Source organism: Syngnathus acus, chromosome 5 (genome assembly GCF_901709675.1).
Source record: "Syngnathus acus chromosome 5, fSynAcu1.2, whole genome shotgun sequence".
Classification (NCBI taxonomy): Eukaryota; Metazoa; Chordata; class Actinopteri; order Syngnathiformes; family Syngnathidae; genus Syngnathus; species Syngnathus acus.
The window spans coordinates 11,335,130-11,362,245 of record NC_051091.1 but is presented as its reverse complement, the minus strand read 5'-3'; the positions used below and the strand labels follow the sequence as shown (position 1 = coordinate 11,362,245).

Sequence of the window (27,116 nt, the reverse complement as noted above, 5' to 3'; positions counted from 1 at the left end):
TACTTTTCTCTTTCATATTCTCCTCTTCCCCCGTCCGAATCCTTTCCTCTCAGTTGAGTCATTTGGCTGCCTAATGATGGCCCGAGCAGGGTAAACATGACTGAGACTCAGCCAGCTTGCAGTCAGTGTCACTTCTAATCTGAAGCCCGGGCGAGATGAGTGTGCACCGAGGCTGCAGCACTGGCCCGCTTAATAGTGTGCAAAGGCGGAGGTGGGGAAAAAAATGGGCATGATGATAACTATCTTACGACGCTATAAAATCTCAAAAGGGATGTGAGGCCGTTCCATCAAAATAGTCCCCCCCCCTTACAGGAGAGCTTGTGCTCTGCATGGCCGAATTTTCTCTGGAGGTTTTATCCAAGGCAACAAAGAGACAATAGAATACTCTCGCAAACGGTGAACAATATATAATAGTGAATCGTGGCGCTTTCTTCGACAAACGCCTCATCAGTCATGTGGGCATCCGTCCACCTGATGAACTGGGGGACACTTATCCCACAACTTCCAAAATGTTACAGACTTCATTGTAATGAGGACACAGTTACACCGACAGACCACCATTTACAAAAAGGAGAATTCCCGAGAGGGACAGTAAGTCAGACAATTCTTCTTATTATTATTTTATAGCACTTGACTTAAAAAATTCAAACGTATGTAAACATTTCTTGTACTCTTTGTTTTACAGGAATGACAACTACTGACTACTGTCATTATCGATGTGCAAAGGCATACAGAACATTGACTGTTTTCTATCTGAGGTCAAAAACTAATCAATTGGGGAGGAAAAAAATGACACGGCAAGGTTTGTTCATGAATTTCAAGCGAACTATCCGACTGATCCGATGCGCGTTCCATTCATACACCAAAGATCGGTAGACGCCACTTACATGCTCTGTTGTCCAGCGGTGGTCTGAAATGATTGCATGAAATGTTTGACTTGTCTTGTTATGATGACAAAGGAAGGGGGGGCGTGAAATCGATCACAGACATTCAGTTCAGTTCTCCAGTGTAGACTTTGGGTGGTCTCGTATAGTAAACCTTTACTTCCCATAAGTCTGTAGGTGTGTGAAAACGCTGCCTTTGTTCCATTACACTCAAATATTTTATTAGCTTGTTAATGGACTGCAAAAGATGTGTTTAATCACTGTTTTTAACATGTATGAAATGAGTTAAAAGGCCCCTGTCTAATTTCTAAACCCCTAAAATACTGCTAGGTTAAAAAAAAACGTTTCAAAGAGTGTGTGTGCCCGTGTGTGTTTATAAGGAAAAACATGCAGTAAAATGCTCCATTTGAACAAAAGAACAAAACCACAAAACACACACACACACTTTGAGTGCAGCTTATCCCGGACCAGGCAGCACCAGGCACACAATCCACGTGATCCCTTTTAGGCCATCGGGTACAGATGCGAACCAGACATTAAATATGACTCAACATGGGAAAGAAATTTCCTGACAAATATCTCCAAACAAGCTCCTCACTTTCAACATGCTGCTGACTTTAAATCAAACCTTCTAATTCACTTATTGGTTATGTATGAAAATCCACATTTGATAACAGCTTCATTGTCCTCTACAAATAGCAGCATAGTTCCAATACAAATACTCATTCATCCGGCACAATCATCAATAAAAGCGGAAACACAGATGAAAAATAAATAAATACAATGAAGTACACACACAACAAATTAAATTGCACAAGCGCAACTAATTGCCGCCCTGGGCAAAGCATGTGGTTAGCGGAACGGGACTACACAATCATTTAACACAGCAACAGTTAAAACAGAAGCGAATATAACCTACTCCTCATTAAAAATATATATCCAATTGCCCAGAGGTGTTTCACCATAGTGGAGGTCTTTCATGGATTCAATGTAGCTCAACTTTCTTTTACTTATATGACGATGCCCTTCTTTATACTCGTTGAATCTGGTTATTTAAGGCACTTAAGATCAATAGTCTCATTATAAATTTACTGAAAGAAATATTACATGGGGTGGTTAGCATGCCCGCCTCAAAGTTCATAGGTGCATCTTGTGTGGAGTTTGCATGTTCTCCCCGTGCCTGTGTACGTTTTCTCCGGGTGCTCTGGTTTCCTCGCACATTCCAAAGACATGCATAGTTGGCCAATTGACCAATCATACCTATAGACTAGTATGATTGTGAGCGCGACCTGGAACTGGCAAACAGTTCAGGGTGTCCCCCGCCTACCGCTCAAAGTCAGCTGGGTTAGGCTCCAGCAAGACCGCGACCCTTGTGAGGATAAGCACCTTGGAAGATGAAGGAATGAAGATTACATGTTCTTTATTACATAGGGAAAAGAAAGTAAATCTTCATATTTCAGTATAATCCCTGATAATCCATACGATACTGCCAACAATAAAACTCCAACAACCAGTCTAGTGAAAGCCCATTTGGAAAGTAAAGGCATTAGAAATATAAGAGAAAAAACAACTTCACTGACTATAAAGTAATGCTAAAGATGCTATAATCAATTTGTAATGTCAGGTTACCACCCTGTCTTTTGCCTCTATGCTTGACGATGCAATGACTCAGCAATCAATTTCACACTCAATCAATTCGTAACGATTATGCCCATCCCAAACGTTGAGTGCGAAACTTCACACCCCCAACCCGACAATCCTGCATTCACGCAGATCCTTCACCAGCTCTCTTGGTGTTCCAAACGGCAGATTGCCAATGAAACAACTCGATCCCCTCCGTTGCATGCCTGAGGTGTTTTATTGAGACCAGTAACCAAAGGCAGATAAATCGGCGGAGAAAGGTGCCACTGACTACCTGGGTAACACTTTGTCTTCAAAGTTCAATGACTGCGTTGCCATGGACATCAAGAGAGAATTCCGTGTGAAGAGAGACGAGAGCCTGCTCAGCTTCCTACAACAATGTGAGGAAAAAACCTTGACAATGCCCGACTCCCCCAGTCAAACACCTTCCTGAACAAGCCCTGAGATCACTTCCTCTTCAACAGAGCCACCCACTCAGTGATTGGCTGAGCAGTTCCTGTGTCAATGAATCGAAAAATACACCAAAAGTGCGGAAGATCTACACGAGGACATACGTAGACATATGACACATGGACATTAGCGATCATCCTTTAGGACAGCAGGGTATTGAAGCCAAGGCTGGTGGATTTATTCACCCAGCAGGTAGTCACTAGTACATCCTAACCACAGGGGAGGCCAGGCGCTGATCACCTCGGGTCCATATGCGGCCAAATACCTCAGATTCTACAACACTCCTAAAGCCAGCTTGTTCGTTTTATCTTGCCACAAATCCAAAACTTACATCAATTGTATGACTTGATCCCACAGGAGGAAGTACAACCTACACACCACTAAATCAATGTGAGCGGAACAAGTACGGAGCTTTAGGAAACCGCGTCTACAAATAGCCATGGAAATGGAGTGGAGGGGGACCTCGATGTTGCCCCAATACCTGACCCCAAGAGTTGCCCATCGCTCTATCAAGACGGCAGATAAGCCAGGCGATCAGAACACTGATCTAGTGTAATCGCTTTTTCCGCAGTAAGCAAGCGAACCGGTTTCGGGCACGGCTAAGTGAAGACGTCTTAATCGGCAGGAGGTCAAGGAGCGGCTTTACAAAAGTGAGGATGGGACTTCTGTGAGAAATGACCACCTTTATTCCAGGAGGTCAAAGCCAATGTTTTGCTTTGATTACGGCTGCATGGCTATCAATATTTAATGGGACACGGTCTAATCAGAGAACGGCTGAATAATGAGATATGAGTTAGGGTTAAAGTACTTCTGGAGGCAGCGGAGCAGTGAGGACAGCTTAGAGGAATCTCATTTTGCTGATGCACAGCCACATGCTTTAACCTTTTCAAATGTGAGATGAAATGCTGCTTGTATAAGCATGGAAAAGAAAAACATATTTTCTTGAGCGTTTCAGCGGAAGAAAAGGCAACGCCCTTGCTCAGCAGGAACTGATTTTGGACACCAACCAATAACGTGAGGTTGCGGGTCATCAATGATGATTGATGACACCACTGGCCAGAATAGAGACCCGAACTTCCTTTCTGTCATGGTGAACAATGCAAAATGTAGATCCACCTCACGAAAACTAGTACGTGACTATAGACATCATTGCCTGACACGTCTTGATCTAAAAATGAAAATTGTTTTGAATGAGCTATACTTCGTTGTCATTGTCTCATGAGCAGATGGTTTGTCTCCAAATGCCAGAGCTGATGGAACTCATTAAAAAAAGTTGGCGTCCATATTTATTGCATTCTTTGATAACCACTCGTGCAACCCTACGCAAATGATCTCAGAGGAGATTTTTAAATCGTGAGGCAAGCATGTACCTAAATTGAGCTAATAACAGAAATATGGATGGAGATGTAACCGCAAGATTTTGACCACAATAAATATGATCAGGACAGTTTACCGTCACACTACAGTTGCTGGATAAGCTAATGGTTGTTGTGTTTCTTCTTCAACTACGATTACATTTTGCCCTGTGACACCATACTGCCTCTTGCAAGTCAGTCTTGGTACTACGACAAACATCTGGTTTTGAGTGGGGAGGACACTTGCGATTGTTAGTGCAGATGTGTCTAGATGTCGGTCATCTGGAGTACACCACACACTATGAGAGCAGCAAAAACACACAAAAAATGTCCTCACGTTCAGGGGATAATGTTTTCAGATGTTAAAAATGGTTACGAGTGTGTCCTGCTTTAGTTTGCATCTAAAGTTTAATACCCAGTTGAGGACCAATATTTTTTTTTTTTTTAAAGGCATGTGGTCCAGTTTGTATCAGCCTAAAACGTTTCTCTGCTGTATGTCTAGATGTGCTTTTAAGCCATGATAGAAAACACCGATGGTTACCTTCCCAATGATTCGGATATACCAACGTAAAACTGGCGTGTTTGGCAAACAGGTCTGTAAGCAGCAGATAGACACATATACACATGAATGCATGTTGACAGGAGTGTCTCTGTAACCAGCAGCTGGTGAGGAACAGCAGTAGAAAGAGCACAGGACCGCCCGAGACCGCTCGGCACATCAAACATTTAAAGGCTGCCGTCGCCTCAGCAGCACCCACCAGCACAAGTAAGACAAACAGAGCCAATGATGTTTCCTTTAGTGCGTGTGTGTGTGTGTTGTGCGAGTGTTCGGAAAGGCTAGACCAACAGAGGAAAGCGAGGCTACCGCCAAATGGAACAGTTGTGACCGGTCACAGTATGTTTGATTAATAAGACCAGCATGCAGTTAATCACTAGCCATTCTAATTGACACATTAACAAGTCCATCTAGTCATACTGATCAATGAGTCAAGGCAGAGCTAATAATTTTGAAAAGGGGTGGGTAACCTTTGGCCTGCAGGCCATATAAGGCCTGCAAAAGCATTTAATCCTGCCTGCCATGCAATTCATGACCAAAGTCTTCCTAATTTCTCTTTTGAGAATCTTTTTCAACAGTTGTTTTTATGTCGTGTGAATTTCATGTTTAAGTTGTATTTTCTACAAAAAAAATGAAATATTTCTCTCTGTATATGGTGACTCTAAATGAGTTTCACTTTTCGAATTTCTTTTTCAGTTGCCAGTAGAAATTATTGGGTTAGTCAATTATGATTTGTGAGTTTTCCATCGAACTGGATCATACATAATCATAACTCGCCGACAGCGCTTAGCTGATGCATCGTGCAAATTCCCACGGGAAACAAATTGAAAAATTACCTGAAATGAACAACAAATAAGCTGGACGCATCCATTTAAACATGAGCTGATATCTGTTTTCTGTAGCGCTTGTTCTCATTAGGCTCTCAGATGAGCTGGAGCTGATCCCAATGAACTTTTGGCAAGCAACGCGAAGTACCCTCCAGACTCGTCACCAAGGCACGCATCAGTGGACAATTTCAGAGTCCTCAATGCCAGCCACCTTGGCGAGAAATGCTAGGTACACCCTGGACTGGTCACCGGTCAATCACAAAGCACATTTATATAGATAGAAAAACAACTATTGACACTCACCTATGCATGTACAATTCAAGAGTTTTTAATTCTTGTCAACGTTTTGCATCGTCCACCCTGGACTGGTTACCAACCAGTGACAAAGGCACATAATATTTACACAAATGGAAGTTTAGTCTTAAATAACTGCAGATTTCAGAGACTCAGTTTTCCAGTCATGCACAATTTAGAGTTTTCACAGTACCTTTTTGTAGAATGTTGGAAGAAGCTGCAGCAAATTATATAGACTAAAAATGGAGAAAATAATCAAACGCCCTCCCCCCCAAAAAATAAAGTGCAGCAGATAAGTTAAAAAGTGCTAAAACGTAGCCGTCAGTGTCCCAGCAGTGGCAAAAGTCTAGAGCACCATGTGTACCGTAAGAGCAGTGTAACAACCCACCGGGGAAGGATGTCGACTCCTGCCCCGCTAATCTCCGGCTGCCCCCCGCTTTACTGCAGCCGAGGCGCCAGCCACGATCCTCCGGGGTTCGGTGCACCTCTGGAAGCCGCTAAAAGTGAGCTAACTAGCAAAAAGTGCTCCGCAGAGAAGACGAATTGAGAGGAAAAAAGAGTCCCGAAGAATGAGGCATGTCTCTCCCTCGAAAAGGAAATCCCTTGTCGTGCACTTCTGCAACACGTCCGGCCGGCTCGTCGCCACTCACCTCTGCCCGGGGACAGGCGCTCCAATGCGGGGAGAACGGCGGGTGAAGAATCGCTGGTTATCCGGCTCGCTTAAACTTGTCCCGTTATAGGGGAGATTCGCCGATCTTCTTAGCTATGCAGTGAGTGCGCGTGTGTTCAAAAAGTCAGTGTGCGTGTGTGTGCGTGTAGTTGGTCTTCTGGAGGGCGGGGCTAAGAGGAGGAGGATGGAGGCGCAGTGTGAGGCAGGGTTGCACTGAGGAAGCCCCCACCAGTTGAGCAGAAAAATGAATACTTCTCGTTTCTTCCTTAAAAACGTCATTATTATTCGTTTTTCCCCCTCTTCAATTCATTGGTTCATTTTGGCATCCAGTTCCAGGGAATGTTGTCCTTTTCTCATAAGGAAAGTTAAAAACTATAAATTGGCAGTGGGTTGTCTGTTACAAGGAGTTTGTTGTCTCATATTATCTGTTTCATAGTGGGACTTCAACTTGATAATTGCATTTTGGGGTAAATTAGTTGCAACAGGGATGGGGAAAAAAAGCCACTAAACTGGCCCCACTGACCTTAAAACTAGTGTTGTGAGAATGTGGGTCAAGTCATAATGCTTGACAAAGTACGGTACTCGTTGGTACCCTCCCCACCCACCGCTCCCTCTCCCTTTAACCCCAATCTTTCTGGTGCCGAGCTTCAAGATTTGACTTGCTACATATTTGATGGATTTACACCCATGCAGCCTCCCTTGCCCCACTTCTTTTCGGACCAAAACCAAGGCTGTTGAGTCAGTTGAGAGTAGCACAAATAGATTAGATTCCTACAAACCGGTGAGAAAAGAATCGATACTTTGTCTTCTCGTTTTTTCAGGATTCTTGGATCATAAATCCGCCAGGCATGCCTCCCTCTGTTGAGCCGGCGTCTCCTTTTTCGAATCTATCTTTGTCTCGGATGAGCGCCAACAGCGCTGCGTCTGTCCCTCCACAGTCAACTCCCACCATTAAGATATTAGCACGTCAACAATGATGGAGTATGCCCCCATCATCAAGTGCTTACTTTTTTTTGTAATCACTCTGGATTTTATTTATCACTTTGCCTATTGTGTTTGAGTGTACGGCGTTGACAGACGGGACGGTCGCCACCGCCACAAGTACAACAAGATACTCATTCAATACATGCAAATGATGATTGCGTGCCAGAAATGACTGATCATTTAGTAATTAATTTCTGGTATTATAGCTAGATAATTAGATGCTTATGAATTTTATCTATCAAAAGTACTCGTACTACTCGGAACATGGTATTGGTATCGGTCACTACTAATAAATTGAATACTCGTATTGACATCGGTCTGTGAAAAAGTGGTATCGAAAAAAAAATATTTAATTTCTCCTTTCCCCTTTTCAGGGCTGACAGGCGTCAAAATCAAGGCAATTTCTGCAAACAAATGTTTGAACCATCATAGGAAAAATGATCCCTCCTGACAGAACACTGACGAGAAACATATTTTTTAATATCATCCATCTTAAGGCAGATGTTGTTGGAAATCAATATCATCAATAATTCTTCCTCACCATCCCAGACTAATTGCACACATTGAGATTGGGATTTTTACCCTGACAAAAACAAATCATCCCTGTTTTGTTTTTTTATTACTGATAGTGGCGTCATTGCAATGTCTTAACAATATTTCTATATTTATAGTTAAGAACATCTACATGGGGTGATTAAATATGGTTACTTGTCAAAGTGTCTCGTCAACGTGGATAGCGTGTGCATAAATGAGTCTGTGTGATTGAGTGAGTCATAGAAATGCAAATGAGACAGATGCAAATGACAGTTCACTGAAATAAGACATTAAAAAGCCCTTTAAGCGGCACGTACGGCCCCCGACAGACAAGACAAGAACTTGGATGAAATAATTGCATTTATCTCTTAAGTACTCTCCTTCTGTTAGGTGATGGACAGTTTTGCACAAAAGCAAAGTGATGCCCCACACGCACTGCATTTAACCCAACTTTTTCCATTTCTCGCTTCAAGACGTCTGCACTGCAAGTCTTCTTTATGAGCTCATAAAAAGCTTGTGATGTCTGAGCTCAGATGCAAGTTGCACATTTTGCACTTTGGTAAAAATGTACAGTTGATTAAGTTCCACTGCAATTTGGGGGCTTAATGTTTGTCTGTCTGTCTCTCTCTCTCTCCCTCCCTCTCTCCTTACTTGTTTCTGTGAGGAATAACACCTGGTTTCTAAAGTACAGCCTGGAGTTCTGAACCTTCTTCCAGAGGATTTGACACTAAAACCAATCATTTAGTGACTTATTTCTTTTGCATTGGCAGAAATATCTATAGCATCTCTATTCTCTCCTAGAGCTTCTTTTTCTCCTCGTCTCGCGTTATAAACCACCGACTTAATGGAGAAACACTGAGAAAGGATGCTGTTCCTCCTTTCATACTGGATTTCCTTTCCAAGTGCCTCCAAAAATTGGTAACACCGGTTAGTGTGAAAATGTAAAACGCTATAATAAATAGTGAACATTTACTCAGTGCAACAATTCTACATTAAAAAAAATAGTAAGCGTATGAATCTGAAAGGTCGGAGCTCCTTTTAGTGGCCACATGGGGCAATTGCAATTTTTGGGGGGAGTAAAATATGTCAAAGCGTGATGAAAAAAAATCATAAGTATATTACAGTAGTGAAATGAAAAGCATTGTCAACTATATTGAAGTGTTGATTAGAAAGTAGGATTATTTGAAGTGTAATGCAGGCATGTGGACACTCAGTGGTGCTGCTGATGTAGGGCAAAGAACCATACCTGATAACTTGTGGAAACTGCCACCACACACACACAACATAAAACCTGATGATATTGCCATATTATTATTATTATAAATATAATGATGAATTTGAATAGATTGCAAGAATAAATGCTAAAAGCCGAGTCAGCAGAATTTCAGATTGGACATTAAGGTTTAGCTGTTAACTGTGTGGATAGTGTGCGAATCCAAATGTCAAATGTTGGGTGGCTCCGTAAAACTGATTCATGTAAGAACGTAATTAAAACAATCGTTTTAATTCCCTCGTTGGTCGTCACAGCAACCCGTGCTACTGCGCTTGCTGGGCAGCAATGTGCGTTGGCCCCTTCAAATGATGCCTAATCCCAAAGCAGGATATTTGAAAGCAGAGGTTAAAAATAGAAATGGCTTGTATAGCCCCTTTTGTCTGTGCGTTTATGTAATCATCAGTTCTGGTAAAGCTTTCCTCTTTGTGAACTAACGCGAGATTAATCCGACGCTAATCAAGTATTTGCTTAACAATGTGATTTGAGTCTTTTTCTTGAAGACATTACGCCTTATTTCACAATATTTACTGTTTCAAGTTTTTGACTGTAACATGGTTTCATCAAAAATAACCGCACCTTATCTTTTGTCTTGTTGAAATTAGCCCATTCTAAGAAAAAGTATTAGGGCCAATGGCCAGTAAGCTTTTCATTCCTCTGAAAATCATGTGTGCTAACCTTGCTAGCTCGCGCTAATCTGTGCCTCCAACAAAACTCACTGCACCTCCGTTTACCTATTGGATTTCTTATATTACAAGGTTAGAAGAAATCTCATGACATTACACGAGATGATGGTCCAGTTTTAGGGAGTGTGTCCAAAAGAGAAACCGAACGATCTGGCTCTGACATGATTATTATTATTACTCGTAAAAGTAAATTTTTGTGTGGCATTGTGGTTTTTCTTCTTCAACCAAGTCAGCATTTCATTAATAGCACTGAATTGTTTTCACTTAGTTTGGAGCCAGGAGAGTGAGCAGCAGATGCCAGGCCCTTCTCCCAGCCTCTCCTAAAGCAGCTGAAGGCCTTAAGGAATTTAGCAATCCTGCTTAAAGCACACATGTCACAAGGTAAGCCCACCGCCATACAATCCCGCCGTCAACATTGCTCAGAATACAAAACGGAAAAACAGGACTTTCATTTCAAGGACTTCCAACAGCAGAAAATTGTCCCATCGACTTTGTCACCCAGTTTGATGTCAGTACCGTTCGTATAAAACGATGTGAAAAATAGACTTTTTTTTTTTTTTTAACAGGCAGGGTGAAAGTGGGTTTTGTTTTTTGACTGTTTAGAAGGTGTAAAATTTTCAGCCTGACTACCTCTTCCAAATTGCCCGCTCGACTTAGTAACCTCATTCCGTGTCAGTACCGTTCATAAATGCCTCTTGTTTAGGGAGTTTGTAAAGGGGCTTCTATCGCCATGGTAACAGAACAGCCAGACGAGTGGATATTAGCCCTTGCGAAGGGTCCCTGAGATGAAACAATAGCAGGAAGAGCGTGGGCTGCTTTAAGACCCTCTGCGGCCTCTGCTGCTCTGTCTCTTCATCCATGTGTGTGCGCGTATATGTCTGGAATGAAGCGGGCGAGCTGAGAGGAGGGCAATGAAAACAAAAACAGGATGTCAGATCGGAGCACATTCTCCACCTTGACTGTGCGCAAGCAGACGAGATTCACTTAACAGGCCTTTATAAGCATGTCAGGAATGAACTCTGACTGACGTTGTCAACATTCGTCATGACATAAAGAGGAGACAAGCAAAAGATTAATTTTATCACGGCAGTACAGATGTCATTATCACAAATTAGGTTTAATGACTGCGGGATATTGTGATTAGAGATGTTTGACTTCCGGTGAGGTTTTTTTTTTTTCCTTCATTCTAACGTTGAGCAACGTTTAATTTTTATTTCATGTTTAATATGTAAATAAGTGCGACGACGTCAGCCACCAGATGAGGGGTGGTGGTGGTGGAGTAAAGTCTCATTAGCATCACCTCACCATCATCAGGGAGGCCAGCAGAGTGACTGATCTCCACCCGTGCCATCTGTTGATCTCCAGAGCAAAGAAGAAGAGCAAAAGTCCACACGGAGAAAGAGTTGAGCTTTCACACGCCTGAGATGGAGTCGCTGCTGATTCTTGAGGTAAGGAACCCTTTTGTGTCAGATTACCTTTGCTAGCTTGTCTTTTCCTTTCAAAACAAAATCACAGCGTTTGTGGTCGCCGTGGTGACGGGCTTTTGATTTCCTGTTTGTGTCTGCTTGTTGGCAAGCTTGCAATCGTGATATTACTAAAAAAATAAAAGTTTTCAAGCGAGGCCATAATTTATGAGCGTGAAGCGTTTCAGCCTTGACACATTTGGCTAATTTGACAGTTGGAATGAAAACGATGATAACTGGATGTCACGGTGGCATAACTGTGTTCTGTTGTTGGATCATGTCCCAGCCCTCCAGCCTCCTTTTCTCCTATGTAAGGTTGTGCAGGTGAGGCCCAAGGCGAGGCAAAATATCTGCGGCTTGTAAGAACATACCTTATGTCAAAGTTCCCAACGTAAATAAATCACTTCTTCAATCTATAAATATGCACCTGGGGAAGTTTTGCGCGGTTGACTCTGCGATTGCCCCGTCACTTTTAACACCTGAAGCTGCTAAAACAAATCTTCCTCAGAACAAATTTGTATTAATTAATCAGCCAGGCTTAGTAGCTATAAACCAAATAATAAATAAATATATTGCCATGTTTACTTGGCTAGATACTTGGCTCATTTTATGTGAGCTAACTGTGGAGGAAAGTTATTGCATGTTGCTATTCATCAAGTGAGCTCTCACGAATGTGTCTTGTTCAGAGGTTTTTGTCTGCCTAGTGGCTTTTGTTTTGAATACACAGTGATGATTAAAGCTTTGCTCGACTCGTTCCCCGAACCAGTTGAGCGTCACTGTAATGAATTAATGAGCCACCATAAATGATGCCATTGATAGTTGGTGAGAACGCCCATGTTCCTGTTTTTCAAATGGAAAGCTTTCATTTTCTGGATGGATGCATCTTGTCTTTACTTCCTTGAGCAATCCCCGAAACACAATTGCAAGTTTGCTACAATACAATACGTCATTCCAAAGCACCCCCCCTATAATTCCGTACACTGGGAAAAGTGCAGAGTCATGAAATAACCCAGTTGAATTTTTTGCATGATCTGCCACGGTGCCACCCCGTTCTTGTTGTCTTTAGCCGCCGCTCTTATCCTCCTCTGTCACCATGTCACTCTTATCCATTTCCACGACTTTTCTCCTGCTTTGCACGGTGTGCTCCACTTTCCTGTCGCCGCCCACATCCTTGACCGCACGTGGCCCATTTGCAACGATGTGGATGAACGGGGCACGAGGCTGATCTGGCTGTCACATGCCATCTGCGGGGTCACGCACAAACGTGCCGTGACCTCCTGGAGCACTCTCTCCTCCTGTCGTGAGCTAAGCTTGTTTGTCAGAGAAGGCGAGTAAGGTCTCGGCTTAAGAGGGAGGGAGCCTTGTCTTATCAGGTATGCCCTCACCGAGCAAGAACGGACGCATTCTTTTTGACACGTCAAGGTCTTGCCAGGCAGAAAGCTGCGTGGAAATTCACGATGGAAAATGGTTGTTGGGGACAGTGGTGAAAGGTTTACACAAAGTGCTGTTGAGGAAAGCTAAATCCTCAAGCAGATTCTCGCGTTTGCGGTAATCTGTGTTGATCTGGTTAGACACAAAGTCCAAGAGGCGACTGGGAAAATCACCAATAAGTTGAGAGTTAGCAACACACCACGGCGTGTCTGCGGTTCTGCGCTCCCAGCCCGATGACCCTTCTGATCCGAATGCTTAACACATCTGCCTCACAGTTTTGAGGTTCGGGATTTGAAGTTTAGGTTGTGCCTTCCCGTGCCTGGTCATGTCTGCTTCACAGGTCTGAGGTACTCTGGCTTCCTTACAAATCCCCAAAACATGCGTGCTATCTTAATTGAAGACTAAATTGTCCATAAATGTGTATGGTGGTTTGTCGATAATGCCATTAACTGGCGACCAATATTATTGATGACGTCATGCGACCTCCCGTGATTCTTTTTTTCTCCCCCAAACAACAGTGTTATTTATATCCCTGAGCTGCTTGCATGCTTTTGCATTTCTTAAGTAACACGCCGCGTTTCAAAGTTCAATCCACACTTTTAATCTCTTGCAAAGGTCTTGACAGATTTAGATCATTTTGGGTACAATTGTAGCTGAATTATTGTTAAATTTTCAATGCTGTAGTGATTCTATTGTCACAGATTACACAACACTCCACACCTGTGAAACCAGACAAGGACAGTTCGTAAAAAAAAATGAAAAAATTAAAATACAGAAAAATATACATTTAAAATTTAATTATATAAAAATATTTTGGGGAATTCAATATAAGGCATATTCATCAATTCAACACAAAACAAAAATAGTATTTACATTTTTACTTTGCGCCAACTTTTTTGTTTTCTGTCCACCTGTGTTGTTAATAAGTGACATCACCACCATAAGGACAAAAGAGCAGAGATCAAGTTTCACATAAGTCCAAGCAGTTTCTACACATCAGTATTCCGTAAACCATTCAATATAATAAGTGAACTAGTTGCTGCCGAAACCAAACAACAAAACTTTATCCGTCCAGCTGGCTAGGACGGGACGGGACGGTGGTGCAGCTGTCCATTGAAGCGGTCTGCATCTCACACAGAGCCCCTTCCTTCCACAGGATGCGACGTAATACGCGCGTGTGGAAGCACCCGGGCCGTCCTTGTTCTAGCGATGTGTTTGCTCGCTGAAGCGAGTGCAAGGAAACAGTTTGCTGCTTCCTCCAGTTTGGTGGGGGGACCATCAGCGGGATGCCGTGGGGGAGAGGCGCCTCGGTGGCCCTGCTCCTGCTCTCGGCCCGAGGCATCGGGCGGGCCAAGGCCAGGTAGGATCGGACTCGGTGGTCCTAGTAATAAACTTGAAGATTTGGGGAGAAGCGAGTGAGTGGAAGCATGTTTTTAGTATCAGTCTCCAAATCCTTGTCAAGCTTGCGTGAGTGGCTTCTTACATTCTGTAAAGGTTAAGGAGCTTGCAGTGGAATTCCTCCACAAGGATTAAACCTGGTCTTGCTTTCGACATGAGCACCTTTTCTTTTTTCCAGCGGATTACTTTATTCCTTGACAGAGCCAAGCCGGGGTTACTTTGTGTTATTAGTGCTATCAAGTCAACTCCATCGGCTACAAAAAAAAAACACTTTTGACATTTTGTCCATTGTTTTCTGCCCACAGCTGTAGTTTCCTGTTCAAGGCACTTCAAATCAAAATAATACTGATGATGGGACATTTTCACTAGTCGCTGTTGTTGGCAATCAAAAAGAATGTATGACAGGTTCTCAACACAATTGTTAGCTTGTTCTGCAAAAACATAAGACAGGAAGAGCTCAATACCACAAAGAAGGAAGTTTTTTTCAGTGAATATGTAGGGAGTGAAAAGGCAGATTTTTGCCAATTTTTTGGGGGGAAACTAAAAATATTTGAACATTCTATGTTTGAGCTTAAATCTTTTACTTTTACTTTGCATTCATGCAAAAGCTGCACTGCAGGTTTTTGTGGAATACATCACAGTGCTGGAATTGTTTGTTTGGCTTGTGTTGCGCCACACTCAGCCACGTCATACAGAAATAATGTCAAGATGAAAATATGCAATTTCTAAAGTGGAAAATTTCATACTGCTTTTCACTTGTTCAAGCGTATGTAGTGTTGTGATTTTATTATTATTATATATTTTTTTTTTTAATTTTACACATTTGGCAGATGATTTTGCTAAATGTTTGCCAATTCGCGCTTGAGTAAAGTGCCTTTTTGCCCCACTTTTTGCCTTACAAACTCAGGTATGCATGCTGGGAACTAAGTCATCAGGTACGTCATTGTTAAGCAATGAACACCCACACGCTCGCTTTGATTCACTTAAAACAGACTCAATTGTTTTAAAGAGGCTCATTTTTTGGAAATTAATCAGTCATTAAAGCACAAAGAGAGCAAAGGCTCATTATTGGACACTAAGGTAACAAAGGCCCCAAAAATATGTTCCCCAGGACTGAGCAGTAGAAAACTCCAATTACAATCTGCCTTAGTGTATTTTCATTAAAAGGTCGATTCTTTCACGATTATCTTGTAACGCCTAGCAGGGGCGTGTCACCTTAGCTAGGTCAGGTGAGAACCATGCTTTCACATTCAAGGCGTCGCCCCTCCCATATGGCATTCAAGCCTGCTCCCGCACCTCAAACTCACAAAAGAGACTTACCAGACCTTCCTGTTGCCATCCAGGACAGCAATTCAAACACCCTCATATGTTGTGTTCTTTAACCGTACTCCTTAATTCCTGGATTCTTTTGGCGCCGTGAACATGGGAGGCAGGGAGGAGGTCATGGTGACCAGGGGACAAGAGCCCACCGTGCAGTTTTCACGATGGAAACCGATGAGGGTCAGAATCTTAAAGGCACACAAAGTACACAGCAAGAAATCCAGGTAGGAACCCTGCAAAAGTCAAGTCGGAACTTTTCTTGCGTCATTAAACTTGTGTTCTATGAGCATAAATAACACTTTCCTTGCATTGATTGAATTACAACTTGATTAGTTTGGCTCTTTTGAACATCGGGTTGGAAAGGGTATAAATCACTTCATGTTATTTGCTACAGCGCCTTTTTTTTTTTCTACTAAACAGTTAACACGTAGCAGATGAGCCAGCGTTGCTTAATCAGCAGAAAATGGGTACTTGAGCACTTTTTTCCCAAAGCAAATTACGCTTCTAAATAACTCTCACGTTAAATCTAAAAGCGCTCACATTCCGAGCATTCTACTCTGACAAATTACAGCATTTTGTGCAGCAGATGAGGCCAATGGGTTGATTAATCAGCAGGAAATAGGCAATTTAGCACTTGCAAAAAACGGGTGAGCAGTGAGGCGGCGGTTAATAAGAAAAGCTCATTGTTGCTCTCGCCTGTGCTGATTCACTACTTGTGTGCTTTTTAAAAAGAAGTCAATCAATAACTTGGTGTACTTTTGATCGGACAATCTGGCCTTCATCTCACTCGCCTTTGTCTTTTGGTATTAGAGCTTGTCTTTGTTTAGATAGGCTTGTCAAGAACATTGCGGTCACGGCTACATTATGTTACCCGGCTCGTGATTGGCGATTTGATTTGTGCTTTTTTGGAATGTGACTGAGCCACACGGGCGTGGTGCCTCATCTGGTCACATCCTGTGTCTCTGCCTTATTTGTCTGGCAACTCTCAAAAGAAATTTGCATAGTGGTGTATTTTTATTTATTTTTTTAATTCCTAAAAAGTGAATTTGATATCGTTGTAAGCCACCGTGACATGCGTAATTTTACGATTAACGCTTGGCTAAAGTACAGGAAACAAAAAAATGACAAATATATTCATTTAAAATGAATGATTGAACCTGTACACAGAAATACACACATTGGGGTTTTTTTTAAACTCTTTTGTAGAACAAAACATTTCTGTAGTGATGCCCAAAAGTGAATTATGACTCACCTTATTGCAGTTTTGCATGTGACCATAAAAAGACTTGAAAATTATACCCAAGCAATCAGTTCTGAAAGAATAAATGCAAACATATTGTTCTTAAAAGTTAAATATAACTGAACATCACAAAACTAATGAAACCGAAAAAGATATATATATATATATATATATATATATATATATATATAAATTTATTTATATTAATTAAACAGCGTGGGAGTTACAGTTACGTTCTTACAGTGACATCTAGTGGTGGTTTTACATCACCAAGCTACCTTTGGCAGGAACAATAGACACCCGCCCTCCCCTTCGCCTTCTCCTCTCCATCTCTCCATCCCGCTTCTTTTGTCTCTCCATCTTCGTGCCGGCTCCTCCGTCCGTCTTCCCCGCCCCTCCCCCGCAGTCTTCGCCCCTCGCCTCCAGCGTCCTTTTGTTTGCATGCACGCCTGTGATTTCTTCCCGTGTGTGTATGTCTGCGCCAGAGATCCCAGCCCCACCGAGATGAGCGCGGAGCCCTGGGCCAGCCCGCAGGACCGAGCTGCCGCTGAGCACAGCGCACACACGCCGCCGCCCTCGCCGCCCTCCCAGGACCAGCATCCCGACGAACACTACCTGAAATCCTTCTGGGAAGAAGAAGTGGAGAACATCCGACGGGGAGGTGGCCTCGCGGAGCCCGATTGCATCCGCAGGGATTCCCGACAATCGGAAGGTAAAAGTGGTCATTCAAGTAGCCTTTTGCTCTCTCACTGCTCAAATGATGCTTTTGCCATGGCAACATATCAGGTTTCAGAGGAGAACACATTACCATGACGACACGCAATCGGTGGCCAAGAGGGCTGATTTGTATTGACATCAATTTCATTGTGTTCACCCAATGATCTGACTGCCCTTTAATCAGCTCCTATTGTTGTGATAATGGAGCTCCTTGTTGGCTTAAAGTCATCAATTGGGGATTTAAAAAAAGAAAAAAGTCCTCATGAAGCTTTAAGATGCCACACGCAGCATGGTCACATGACTGCCTTTGTGTAAAAGGTTTAAAGGCCTACAATACCTTACGTTTGATATCGTAACAAAAGCCCTTCACGTGTGTTTTGAGTTGATTCAAATCAGTGACTCCACACGAGCATTCTTACAGAAAGGAGCTTGGTCAGAAGGTATTTGTGTCCTCCGACCTGCAAACAAAGCTAATGTTAGCTCATGCTATATTGTATTAGCAGGCAAATGAAGCAATATCATCAATGGAGCGTATACTGTGATCAATATACTTGCTCAACAATTTTTAGCTATGTTCCTCTCAGGGTCATATATGCACATTATTACTGCACCCCTGGATGTTTTGGAAATGTTGTTCAATGTGTGTCCGTGTGTCCATGTCAGAGGGGGAACAAGAGGAGTGGTGGCTGAACGATGCCGGTCTATCCCCCCTCATCAGCGAGGACAGCGCGGATTTGGATGGCGGGCTTCTGTCCACGCTAACGCCGGCACAGTCCGAGGCAGTCCAGCGCAGAGTTAATACCTACACCATGTCCCTACGCAAGAGGAACAAAACGGCTCCGCGCCACGTACGCGACATCTTCGACACGCCTATCCGTCAGGTGAGCCTCACGCACGTCCTAAGGAAGCTTTTTCCACAGCACACTTTCTGTATTTCCTGATAAATACTTTCCTCCAGCAGGGATTTTCCGAGTCTCAGCATAGTGAAGAACTGACCCAGAACACGAGGGCATCAGTCTCCAAAAGCTCACGCTCAGGTGAGGCCTTGACAAAGGAAAGTTGTCAGTCAGTTGTGGTACCGCATGCGTTTATTTATATCTGTGAACGTTGCGTTCCTCGTCCAGCTCCCACGGAGGTTTTCTACACCGAAGTGGCTTATTGTGAACAGGCCGCCGCCGCCTTGTTCAATCGGGCCCGAATGTCGCCCAACAATATCCAGCAGAGGAAGGAGGACGCGACCTTACCTGTAAGCATCTGACCCTTTGGCGCTGGCTGGTATCAGCGACAATGTCTGCCTTCTCCCACACTATATATTTGGCCACATGCCAAGGTTGTATTTTCACCCAACCGTTTTTTTCTTCCTTGTTCCTCTTCCAACCAATTGTCTCGCCGCCAATCCCCACCAGCGGTTAATCTGCTGCAAGTGCCGCCTGGGAGTCACTCGAATTCAAGACCTGTCTCACGCTGACATGAAGAAAGTGCGCCAGTTGGCTCTCATCGATATGACGGCGCTGTGCGACCTCATCGGCCTGGAGGTGAAGCGGCACAAGACGGCCAAGAGGAAAATGTCAGGTATGGCGTCTCACGTGCACACACACACACAGAAAACAGGTGGAAGGTATAAATAGGTGAGAACAGATGAGAAATAGTTTCCATGGTTTGTTTGTCAGGCTGCCAACATAACTAGGGCAGGACAACATAGTTCTTCAGCTTCCTGCATAGTGACTCCAACCCAGTAACTATGGCGTCATTGTATAGAGTATGTAAACAAGCCTTCACATAAGAATTTTAATGATAAGCTACTGTTGATAGAATTTGACTTGATGGAATTAAAACTAATGAGCACATAAACATGTCGTCTCAGAGAGCCCGTTGTTCGGCGTGCCGCTGGCCACGTTGCTTGAGAACGACCAGAAAGTCAAGATGGCGACAACCACTCCTCTCTTCCTGCAAGAGGTAAGACAGCACGTGTTGTATAATGCGTGCATGTGCGTGTGTACGCTTTGAGCTGAGCTGTTTTTAGACTCTTTGGTACTCTTTAATATTTCTGATGTACAGGACAATACAGCTTATTATCCAAAAGAATTTGTAGGCGTTATTGTAAGGTACAATGTTAAAAAAATGACCATGCTGTGTAATTGCAATGGCAGGTAGGGCTGGTGTTATTAAAAAGGGAAGGGCACATTGGAGGAATTCTGATCCAATGATAATTTGGGTTGACAGGTAGCAGAGGTTGAATAGATTTGCCTCTGGAGGACAAATTATTGTTTGTACCTTTTCTAGATGCAGAAAGCGTTTTAGTATTACATATATTTTATACAAGCGAACGTCAAAAGTCAAAATGTATTGTGTGCCGTGCCAATTCCCAGCTAAAAATACCGTGTCTTCTTTTTTCCTGTTAATGATGCCTCACTTTTTGTGGGTTGGTTTTGTAAGACAACACCCTGAATGCAGCAGCAGTGCTGCGCTTTGTCTGCTCAGATCAAATCATTTCTACTTGCTTGTCTCTGTCAGATATTAACCTTCCTGGAGAAGAGGGGAGTGGATTCCGAGGGGATCCTGCGGGTTCCAGGATCTATGTCTAGAATCAAGGTATTCAATTAGAGTAGCAAAAGCCAAACCAAAGAACTCTTGAGAATGTTCTCAAAGTATGTTCTCTGCCCTCAGTTGCTGCAACAGAACCTGGAGGCCAACCTCTATACAGGCCAGGTCAAATGGGAGGAAGTGAGTCCCAACGACGCCGCCGCGCTTCTCAAGAAATTCATCCGAGAGCTCCCCGCTCCTCTGCTCACCGCTGAGTACCTCAACACCTTTAGCGCCGTCAGAGGTCAGTAGAAGACACTTTTTATAGCTCCGTATGTTGCTCCATTTTCACATCCTCTAGAGCGGTGTGGTACTCATCTGTTTTGATCTATTTGAATAAAACATGGTTCAATATGAGGATCGTCTGATTAATGGCTCACTGATGGTGAGGAAGTTGACGCGTGGTGATAAACGGCGTGAGCCAACATAGACATAAGCTAATGGCCCCTGTCACATCGCCATCCATCTTGGGACATCCTATTACGCCTCCGCAAGCACAGAGGAAATGAGTGTATGTGCATGTGTGTGTGTGTGACACGTATGTCTTCAGACTGTCTCACCTTTGCTTTGTGCCTCTACCAGACATCACCGAGCTCAAGCAGAAACTTCACGTGCTGAACCTTCTTATTCTCTTGCTGCCAGAAGCCAACAGGAACACTCTGAAGGTACACGAGCACACACACGCACACACTTGACTGCATATTTATTACATGGGACAGAAAAATGAATCACATAGTGATAGTTTTGGGAACAAGACGTGGGTTTTTTTTTTTTTGCCAAGCCTTAGATTCCAGTGGTTGCCTGGCAACCGCTCTTGAAGCTTTCATAACAGCTAATTGTGTGGTTGCACTTGAGTTTAACACCAAAATCACAAACAAGGCAAGGAAGCTTTTAGTAGTGAAAGTGGGTGGAGCACACACACACTGGCAATGCCGGTTCCATCTTTTATCATGCAAATAGATGGACGGGCATGTGGTAAACTCTCACCCTGAACCAAACACGCACTTGTATTGCCAAATATGTGAAGCGACTGAATGGAGATTACCGTCAGACGATCAAAGAGGAGCATGTGATGCACCTGCAGAACATGAGCAGCTGCCCTCACCCTTCCACATTTTATTGTTTTGCCGTCCCAACTGTCACTTTGCAGTTTCATGACTCATCTCAATCATGAGTTGAAACATTGCTCCTATTGGATGAAAATTGATTTTGTATTATTAAACAACAATTTGAGGTGCATATATATTTTTTTGTCCGCTTGGGGTCGCCATACTCACTTTCCTCCCTGAAGCAATGTAGCCGTGGCATGTGGACTCAATCCCAGTACATAAAACAAAGTCTATCAAAGATATACTTGCTCTATTTTGGCATGTAATAACACCTTATTGGATGAGCTTGAACAGAATTTGCGACTTGATAAAATCCCGCTTAAATCTTGTGCAGTCCACGTGCACCTGAACAATTTATTGATGATGCTTCATTTGTGCCTTTCTTCGTGTTTCACTCAAGGCCCTGTTGGAGTTTCTCAGCAAGGTGGTGTCCCAAGAGAAGAGGAACAGGATGAACCTGTGGGCCGTGGCAACTATCATGGCTCCCAACCTGTTCCTCCACAAGGCCGTGCCCAGTAGGCTGACCGAGGGGGCCGAGAAAGGGCTAGTGGAGAAGGCCGCTGATGTCATGAGACTGCTCATCTACTACCAGGACCTGCTTTGGACGGTGCGCGGCGCCCACTGCTTTTTACCAAGAATATTTCGTCGATGTGTATTCTGAGCTTTGATGTCTTCGCTCCCCACAGATTCCAATTTTTGTCATGAACCAAGTGCGCAAGCTGAACGAGAATAACAGCCGGCGCTACCATTTCAAGAACCTGCTGAGGAAGAGCCATACCGAGAGCAAGGAAAAACCTGAGAAAAATACCTCAGAGGTGAGCTTTCACAAATACACTGAACAGTGTTCGCAAATTGCGGATTCGCCTATTGGCACATTTATTTATTCATTCATTCCAATGTGAGCCTACAATCCAAACTGAAACAGCAGATCTGGTTCAACTTGGTGTTTCTAAGTATTTTTTTAGAAAATGCGGTCCTGCTCTCTGCAGGCATGCCGTAGGGTGAAGATCTACGTTGGGGACCAGTTTAGCGCCTGCATGGACTTCCAGATCAACAAGGAGTTACGAGCGTCCGACCTGCTGACCCACTTTTATCAGCAGTTCATTCTCGGACCTGAAACTGGGAAGGGCCAACGCCGAAGGTACATTGCAAGTCCTCGGCTTGAAAAAGAAAAAAAAAAATCTCAAAGGACTTTAGATTCATACATAGAACAATGGTCATGACTGGAACAGTGGAAAATGTCAATAAACCTGACGGATGTAGTTCACCAAAAAGACCATTCAGAGCTTTAAAGGTATAACAGAAACACATGTTTTCTTTACAGGAATGGCTCCGTGTCCTACTCGGAGTGCACCCTGTACGAAGTGGGAGGGAACATCGGTAAGTGCTTGATGCCGTCCGTCCTCTGCACCATTTGCACGACTTTCTGCCCACTGAGTTGATAGCGCTGGCGGGCTCTTATCTAACCCAGCGTGCACTCAATCAAAACACACAAATGCTAACGCTGCATACACTCATGCACTCACAGGAGAGCGTTGATACCCACTCGCCTGTGCCTCAGTTGCACATGTGATCTCAAAATGGCCGAAAGCTATTCTCCATCTGGGAAAACTGTAATTTGCCAACTTCGCCACTAGGCGGCACAATGACACTCTTAATGAAGCAATTGCTTTCATCCATTCTGTATTGGAATGCAGTAATGTGGATGTGATTTTGGTCTGCTTCCTTTAGGTGAGCACCGCCTGGACCCCGACACATACCTTCTGGATTTGTACAACAGCAACTCCGGAGGGGAGTGGGTCCTCAAGATGAAGCCCCACACCAATAAAAGCTTGTGAAAGGATGAATTCAAGAAGACAGAAGGAAGAGTCCGAGGCCATTTCATGGTGAGAGCAACACGGCAGAAGCATCCAGATGGAGGACAGATGAACACTCACTCTGCCTTGAGCAAAATGGTCCAAAAAAAATCCATGCTCACCCTCTCCACCTCTATGCTTCTGCATCTCTCCTCTTTTGGACATGACTCATTATTTCCTGCTGAAGGACCTGCTGCTCCATTGACAGCAGTGAGAGAGAGCGAAAGAGGATCCCTGGGCAGTTTTGGTGCCCCATCGTTTCTCTCCAGCAGTCATCGCCAGTCGAGAGCGAGCAGATGGCCCCGCAGATCACCTCTGGCTATACAACCCCCCCACCCCCTTCTGCCACCACCTCCCCCGCCCCGCCCCATCGGCAGTCTGACACACACAAGCTTTTATGTGTGCACTTTATTGCAAGAAAGTTGAAGTTCATCCCTGCTCATACTCGTACAATGGTTCAGTGCCTTGCTCAAAGGGAAGAGAACAAGCAAATTGTCCTGACCGCCCAATTTTCTTTTATCCAATCCTCTGTAAGGAAAAAAAAAAAGAAAAGTATTTTAGAGGTCGCCAACATGACCCGTCAAAATTCACTCAGGATGGAAGAAAAGTGGGCTAAAAAATGTCCAAAGTTGGGTAAAAATATCCCTGACGCTATTTCACTAATGGACATGAAATTGGGTCGACATGCCTAACAAGCGTAATTCATTCACCCTGTTGAGGTTTTTTTTCAATTTGGCCCCTGAAGCCAGTTTGTTCCATCACTAGGACACCCACAAAAAGTCTCAAGATCCCATGTCTGAAACAATATGGAAAAAGTCAGCCATTTTGGTTTCAAGCAACCATTTTAGGGTCACTATGAGTTCTTCAGCAACAAGAGTTTTTTTTTTTTTTATTGCTGCCTAATTTAAACCACCAGACTGCCGGGTGAGACTAAATCAAAAAAAGTTTGACTCTCTAAAACACCAAACTCTTGGGTCATTTTCTCAGGGCCACAAACGTCTTAATACGTCAGTGAGTGCGTGATGAAGGTCTTGCCCTGAAGACATACACACTACGGAGTCCTCCATCTGGTGCCCTTACAGATCAATTGCTTCTGTAGGCTATACGCTGCTGGCACCCTGCAAAAACTGACCAGAAGTGCATCTTAACTACTTGGACGTGTTGAATGATTTCTGTGGCAGAAAATGGACATCAATGATTGGCTACATGCTCCCCCCCTTTTGACAGTCCAGAACATTTCTCCTCCTTCTAGCCTGCCTCTTATTCCAGTGTGCCCTTTAAAAAAAAGACTGTGATGCACTGATGGATATCTTATCAGAGCCGCCTTGTGGTCTCGTGGGCTTTGCAAAGAACATCAATGGACTTCCTAACCTGTGTATTGAAAGGACATTTTTGAAGTCAAACGGTGTCACCTCCTCAAGGACACATGGTGAAGCTGGTCTTCATTTTTTTTTTTAACTGGAGGAGGCGGGTTACTATGGGATGTTTATTTATATGAGTGTGAAGGCATTGTCGGGTGCGTGTTTGTGATGCTAGCCATTCATTTACTTCACTTTTCCATGTAAATAGTTGTCACGCTCTTACTACATTTTGCACCCAGGTGTGTGTGTGTGTGTGTGTGTCGCCGCCATGTTGATGTGGCGCCGCCATTTTGTGTCTTTCACGTACACACAGGCGACGTCCATCATCGCCCGGCTCGCCATCTCGCTGTCATCTGGACCGTAGTGTGGCGTATTGGCTGCCGGGCGCATGCATCATAGGCGTCGCATCTCCGATAAAGGGGAAGGCTAATAAATGGCTGTTATAAATTCAGGACTCCATGAAAGCAGTGTGCATGTGTGTGTGCGTGCGTGCATGTGTGTGATGAGCTTCATCACATGGACACAGTTGAGCGAGCGCGTACAAAAGCGAGCTGATGGAGCGGCCTTCTGCTGACAATCAAGAGAAGTAGGTCACCTCTGAGGCGGCGTCCCACAGGGTCCCACACCAGGTCATCTTACGTCACGCCACGCCCTCTGCTTGACGCTGCGTCTATTTGTACGCCACGCCCGTGTGTGCATGCAGGGGGTTTTCGGTTTACGATGCTACCCGCACACGAGGTTAGGAACAGTGCGTGCTGAAGTACGTCATTTTTAATTTGATGGTTTTGTAGTTACGTCTAATATAAAATAATTGCTTTATTCAGTGTTTAATAGCAAAAACAAAAATGCTAAGCTGCCATCAATAAACCTCCCTAGTTTTTTTCGTGTTTGACTGTTTTATATCTATGGCCTTCCATGTTTTTTAATACACATTTACTGTCACCATGATTGTCAGGCTAGGTTCGTGAAAGAAAAATTCAACATTTCCATTAAGGTGAGGTTTCCCAGTCCAATAACGTTTCATGTTTGTGCCTAGTCATTTACTCTAATTAGAGTTTTACAAATTGAGTTACATTGCAGCCATAAGAATGCAACACCGACGTAAATCGAGAACCCCTTTAAGGATGTGTGTGTGCGCGCCATTTTAAAAACCTTCCAAATGTATATTTATGACCTTGTTTGTTTTAAATACAAAAAAATGGAATTAGGTTCTTTTTTTTTCTAGTCAATAAATGTGAATCTTATGTGATGGTCGTATGATGTATTTTTCAATATGGCTTAATGGCAATGCACACAGAGAGATGGAATCAGCACAGAAGAGGATTCATCAAGCGTATCTGCACGTCACACAGTTGCATGTGAAGTGCGGCGCCTTTCTAATCAATACACAGATTAAGTGTGTGTGTGTGCGCGCGCGCGCGCTCGTTTCTTGATGAATCACTGATGTGGCTCATGGACAAACTACATTTTCTCCTAAATGCCTCATCAACTTTGATTATAGAAGCTCTCGCCACGTCCAAAAGGCCTTGTGACGCAACCACATGGATGAATCACAGTGAAGCTAGGCCAAATTGTGTTTAAAAAAAGAAAAATGCGATGACTAAGCCAGATGACAAAAACATATTACATCATTATGGTCTGAATGGATTGAAAATAATTTTGCTACATGCAGTTAAATCAAGTTTGGTGCAAGCACAGGACTGCTTGTGACCAGAAGAATACCTACCATCCCTAAATTGAAACATAATGGTTGCATAAGCAGTAGTGGAGATATGACTCAATGACTGACGCTCCATTTAACTGTAGTAGCTGCTTTTGATTCATCCTCATCCATTCATTTTATTCGTGACTATTATTAGTCAAGCAAGGTGCACCCTTCACCATGCAGCCATGCTTGCAGACTCAACCCCCCCCCCCCCCCCCCCCCCCCATATCTAAATGACTGTAATCTGGGGATGAATAGCAATCAGCAGCCTTGTATGAGCCACTGGCACTCGGCCTGACCATCTTCCCCTATCGCCCCCTTCAACCTTCCATCCACAATCAACCCACTGGCGCCTATTCACAAGTAGCCATGACACGCACACATGCAGCAGGAAGCACTCGTCTCCATCTTTTATCAGTTGTGTGATGATGAAATGTTCATTGTTAAATAATTGCGTCATTTTGGGATCTCCTAAAAATTGACAATTTTGGAGGTATAATAGGGATTTTATACGTTTACATTTTATACATACTATACATGGTCATTAATAAATACAATTTAAAAAGCCTTACTATACATGATCTTTTTTCAACGCCATGGTCATTTTTTGAAACTTTACTATACATGTTCATTTTTTAAAGCCTTACTACACATGGTCATTTTTTAAAGCCTTATTCTTGTTTCAAGCATCCTTACACACAAATAAAAAAGAGTTTATCAGTAATGCCACATGACTCTTCCCTTTCTCCTTCCCTTTCCTCCCTCCTATCCTTCTCCACTAT

The 27,116-nt window shown here is 43.5% G+C and overlaps 2 protein-coding genes and 2 long non-coding RNA genes across 9 annotated transcripts in view; 2 read left to right on the top strand and 2 right to left on the bottom strand.

Moving 5' to 3' along the window:
• ppp1r16b (protein phosphatase 1, regulatory subunit 16B) overlaps nucleotides 1–6,819 on the bottom strand; it is a 35,542-nt gene extending 28,723 nt beyond the window's left edge. The window contains exon 1 of one of the 2 annotated variants that reach the window (XM_037252412.1): nucleotides 6,658–6,819. The gene's annotated coding sequence lies outside the window, so the exon portion shown is untranslated. Of the gene's footprint in view, nucleotides 1–6,395; nucleotides 6,560–6,657 lie in introns of those variants that run through there. The other variant, XM_037252413.1, reaches the window with a different exon arrangement.
• Nucleotides 5,130–26,899, top strand: LOC119123376. 3 transcript variants are annotated; one of them, XR_005098037.1, is made up of 3 exons: nucleotides 5,134–5,148; nucleotides 6,806–6,816; nucleotides 24,869–26,899. It is a non-coding gene; the product is annotated as an uncharacterized LOC119123376 (long non-coding RNA). The 3 variants fall into 3 exon arrangements; XR_005098035.1 differs by having other exon boundaries at nucleotides 6,806–6,822; XR_005098036.1 differs by lacking the exon at nucleotides 6,806–6,816 and having other exon boundaries at nucleotides 5,130–5,145.
• Nucleotides 9,716–11,948, bottom strand: LOC119123379. Its single transcript, XR_005098041.1, has 3 exons — nucleotides 11,627–11,948; nucleotides 11,457–11,510; nucleotides 9,716–11,048 (listed from the first exon to the last, which is right to left on the bottom strand). It is a non-coding gene; the product is annotated as an uncharacterized LOC119123379 (long non-coding RNA).
• LOC119123370 (rho GTPase-activating protein 40) lies at nucleotides 14,221–25,083 on the top strand. Of its 3 annotated transcripts, none has more exons than XM_037252411.1 (15): nucleotides 14,221–14,405; nucleotides 17,489–17,715; nucleotides 18,384–18,601; nucleotides 18,679–18,757; nucleotides 18,845–18,966; nucleotides 19,127–19,292; nucleotides 19,585–19,676; nucleotides 20,235–20,312; nucleotides 20,388–20,547; nucleotides 20,886–20,968; nucleotides 21,813–22,019; nucleotides 22,099–22,227; nucleotides 22,402–22,553; nucleotides 22,737–22,792; nucleotides 23,144–25,083. In XM_037252411.1, the coding sequence occupies exons 1-15, from the start codon at nucleotides 14,332–14,334 to the stop codon at nucleotides 23,248–23,250; spliced, it is 1,950 nt and encodes a 649-aa protein (XP_037108306.1). In that variant the 5' UTR covers nucleotides 14,221–14,331; the 3' UTR covers nucleotides 23,251–25,083. The 3 variants fall into 3 exon arrangements, with proteins under 3 accessions (XP_037108306.1, XP_037108304.1, XP_037108305.1); XM_037252409.1 differs by lacking the exon at nucleotides 14,221–14,405 and adding an exon at nucleotides 15,763–15,987; XM_037252410.1 differs by lacking the exon at nucleotides 14,221–14,405 and adding an exon at nucleotides 15,764–15,987 and having other exon boundaries at nucleotides 18,682–18,757.
• Nucleotides 26,900–27,116: the final 217 nt, after the last annotated feature.

What these genes read in the sequence shown, in the direction of transcription:
- LOC119123370 (XM_037252409.1), top strand. Translation starts at nt 15,866, where the DNA reads ATGGGAGGCAGGGAGGAGGTCATGGTGACCAGGGGACAAGAGCCCACC. An exon ending in AGGAGGACGCGACCTTACCT is followed by an intron (nt 18,967 to 19,126) that starts GTAAGCATCTGA and finishes AATCCCCACCAG; the next exon opens with CGGTTAATCTGCTGCAAGTG. An exon ending in CTGAGAAAAATACCTCAGAG is followed by an intron (nt 22,228 to 22,401) that starts GTGAGCTTTCAC and finishes TGCTCTCTGCAG; the next exon opens with GCATGCCGTAGGGTGAAGAT.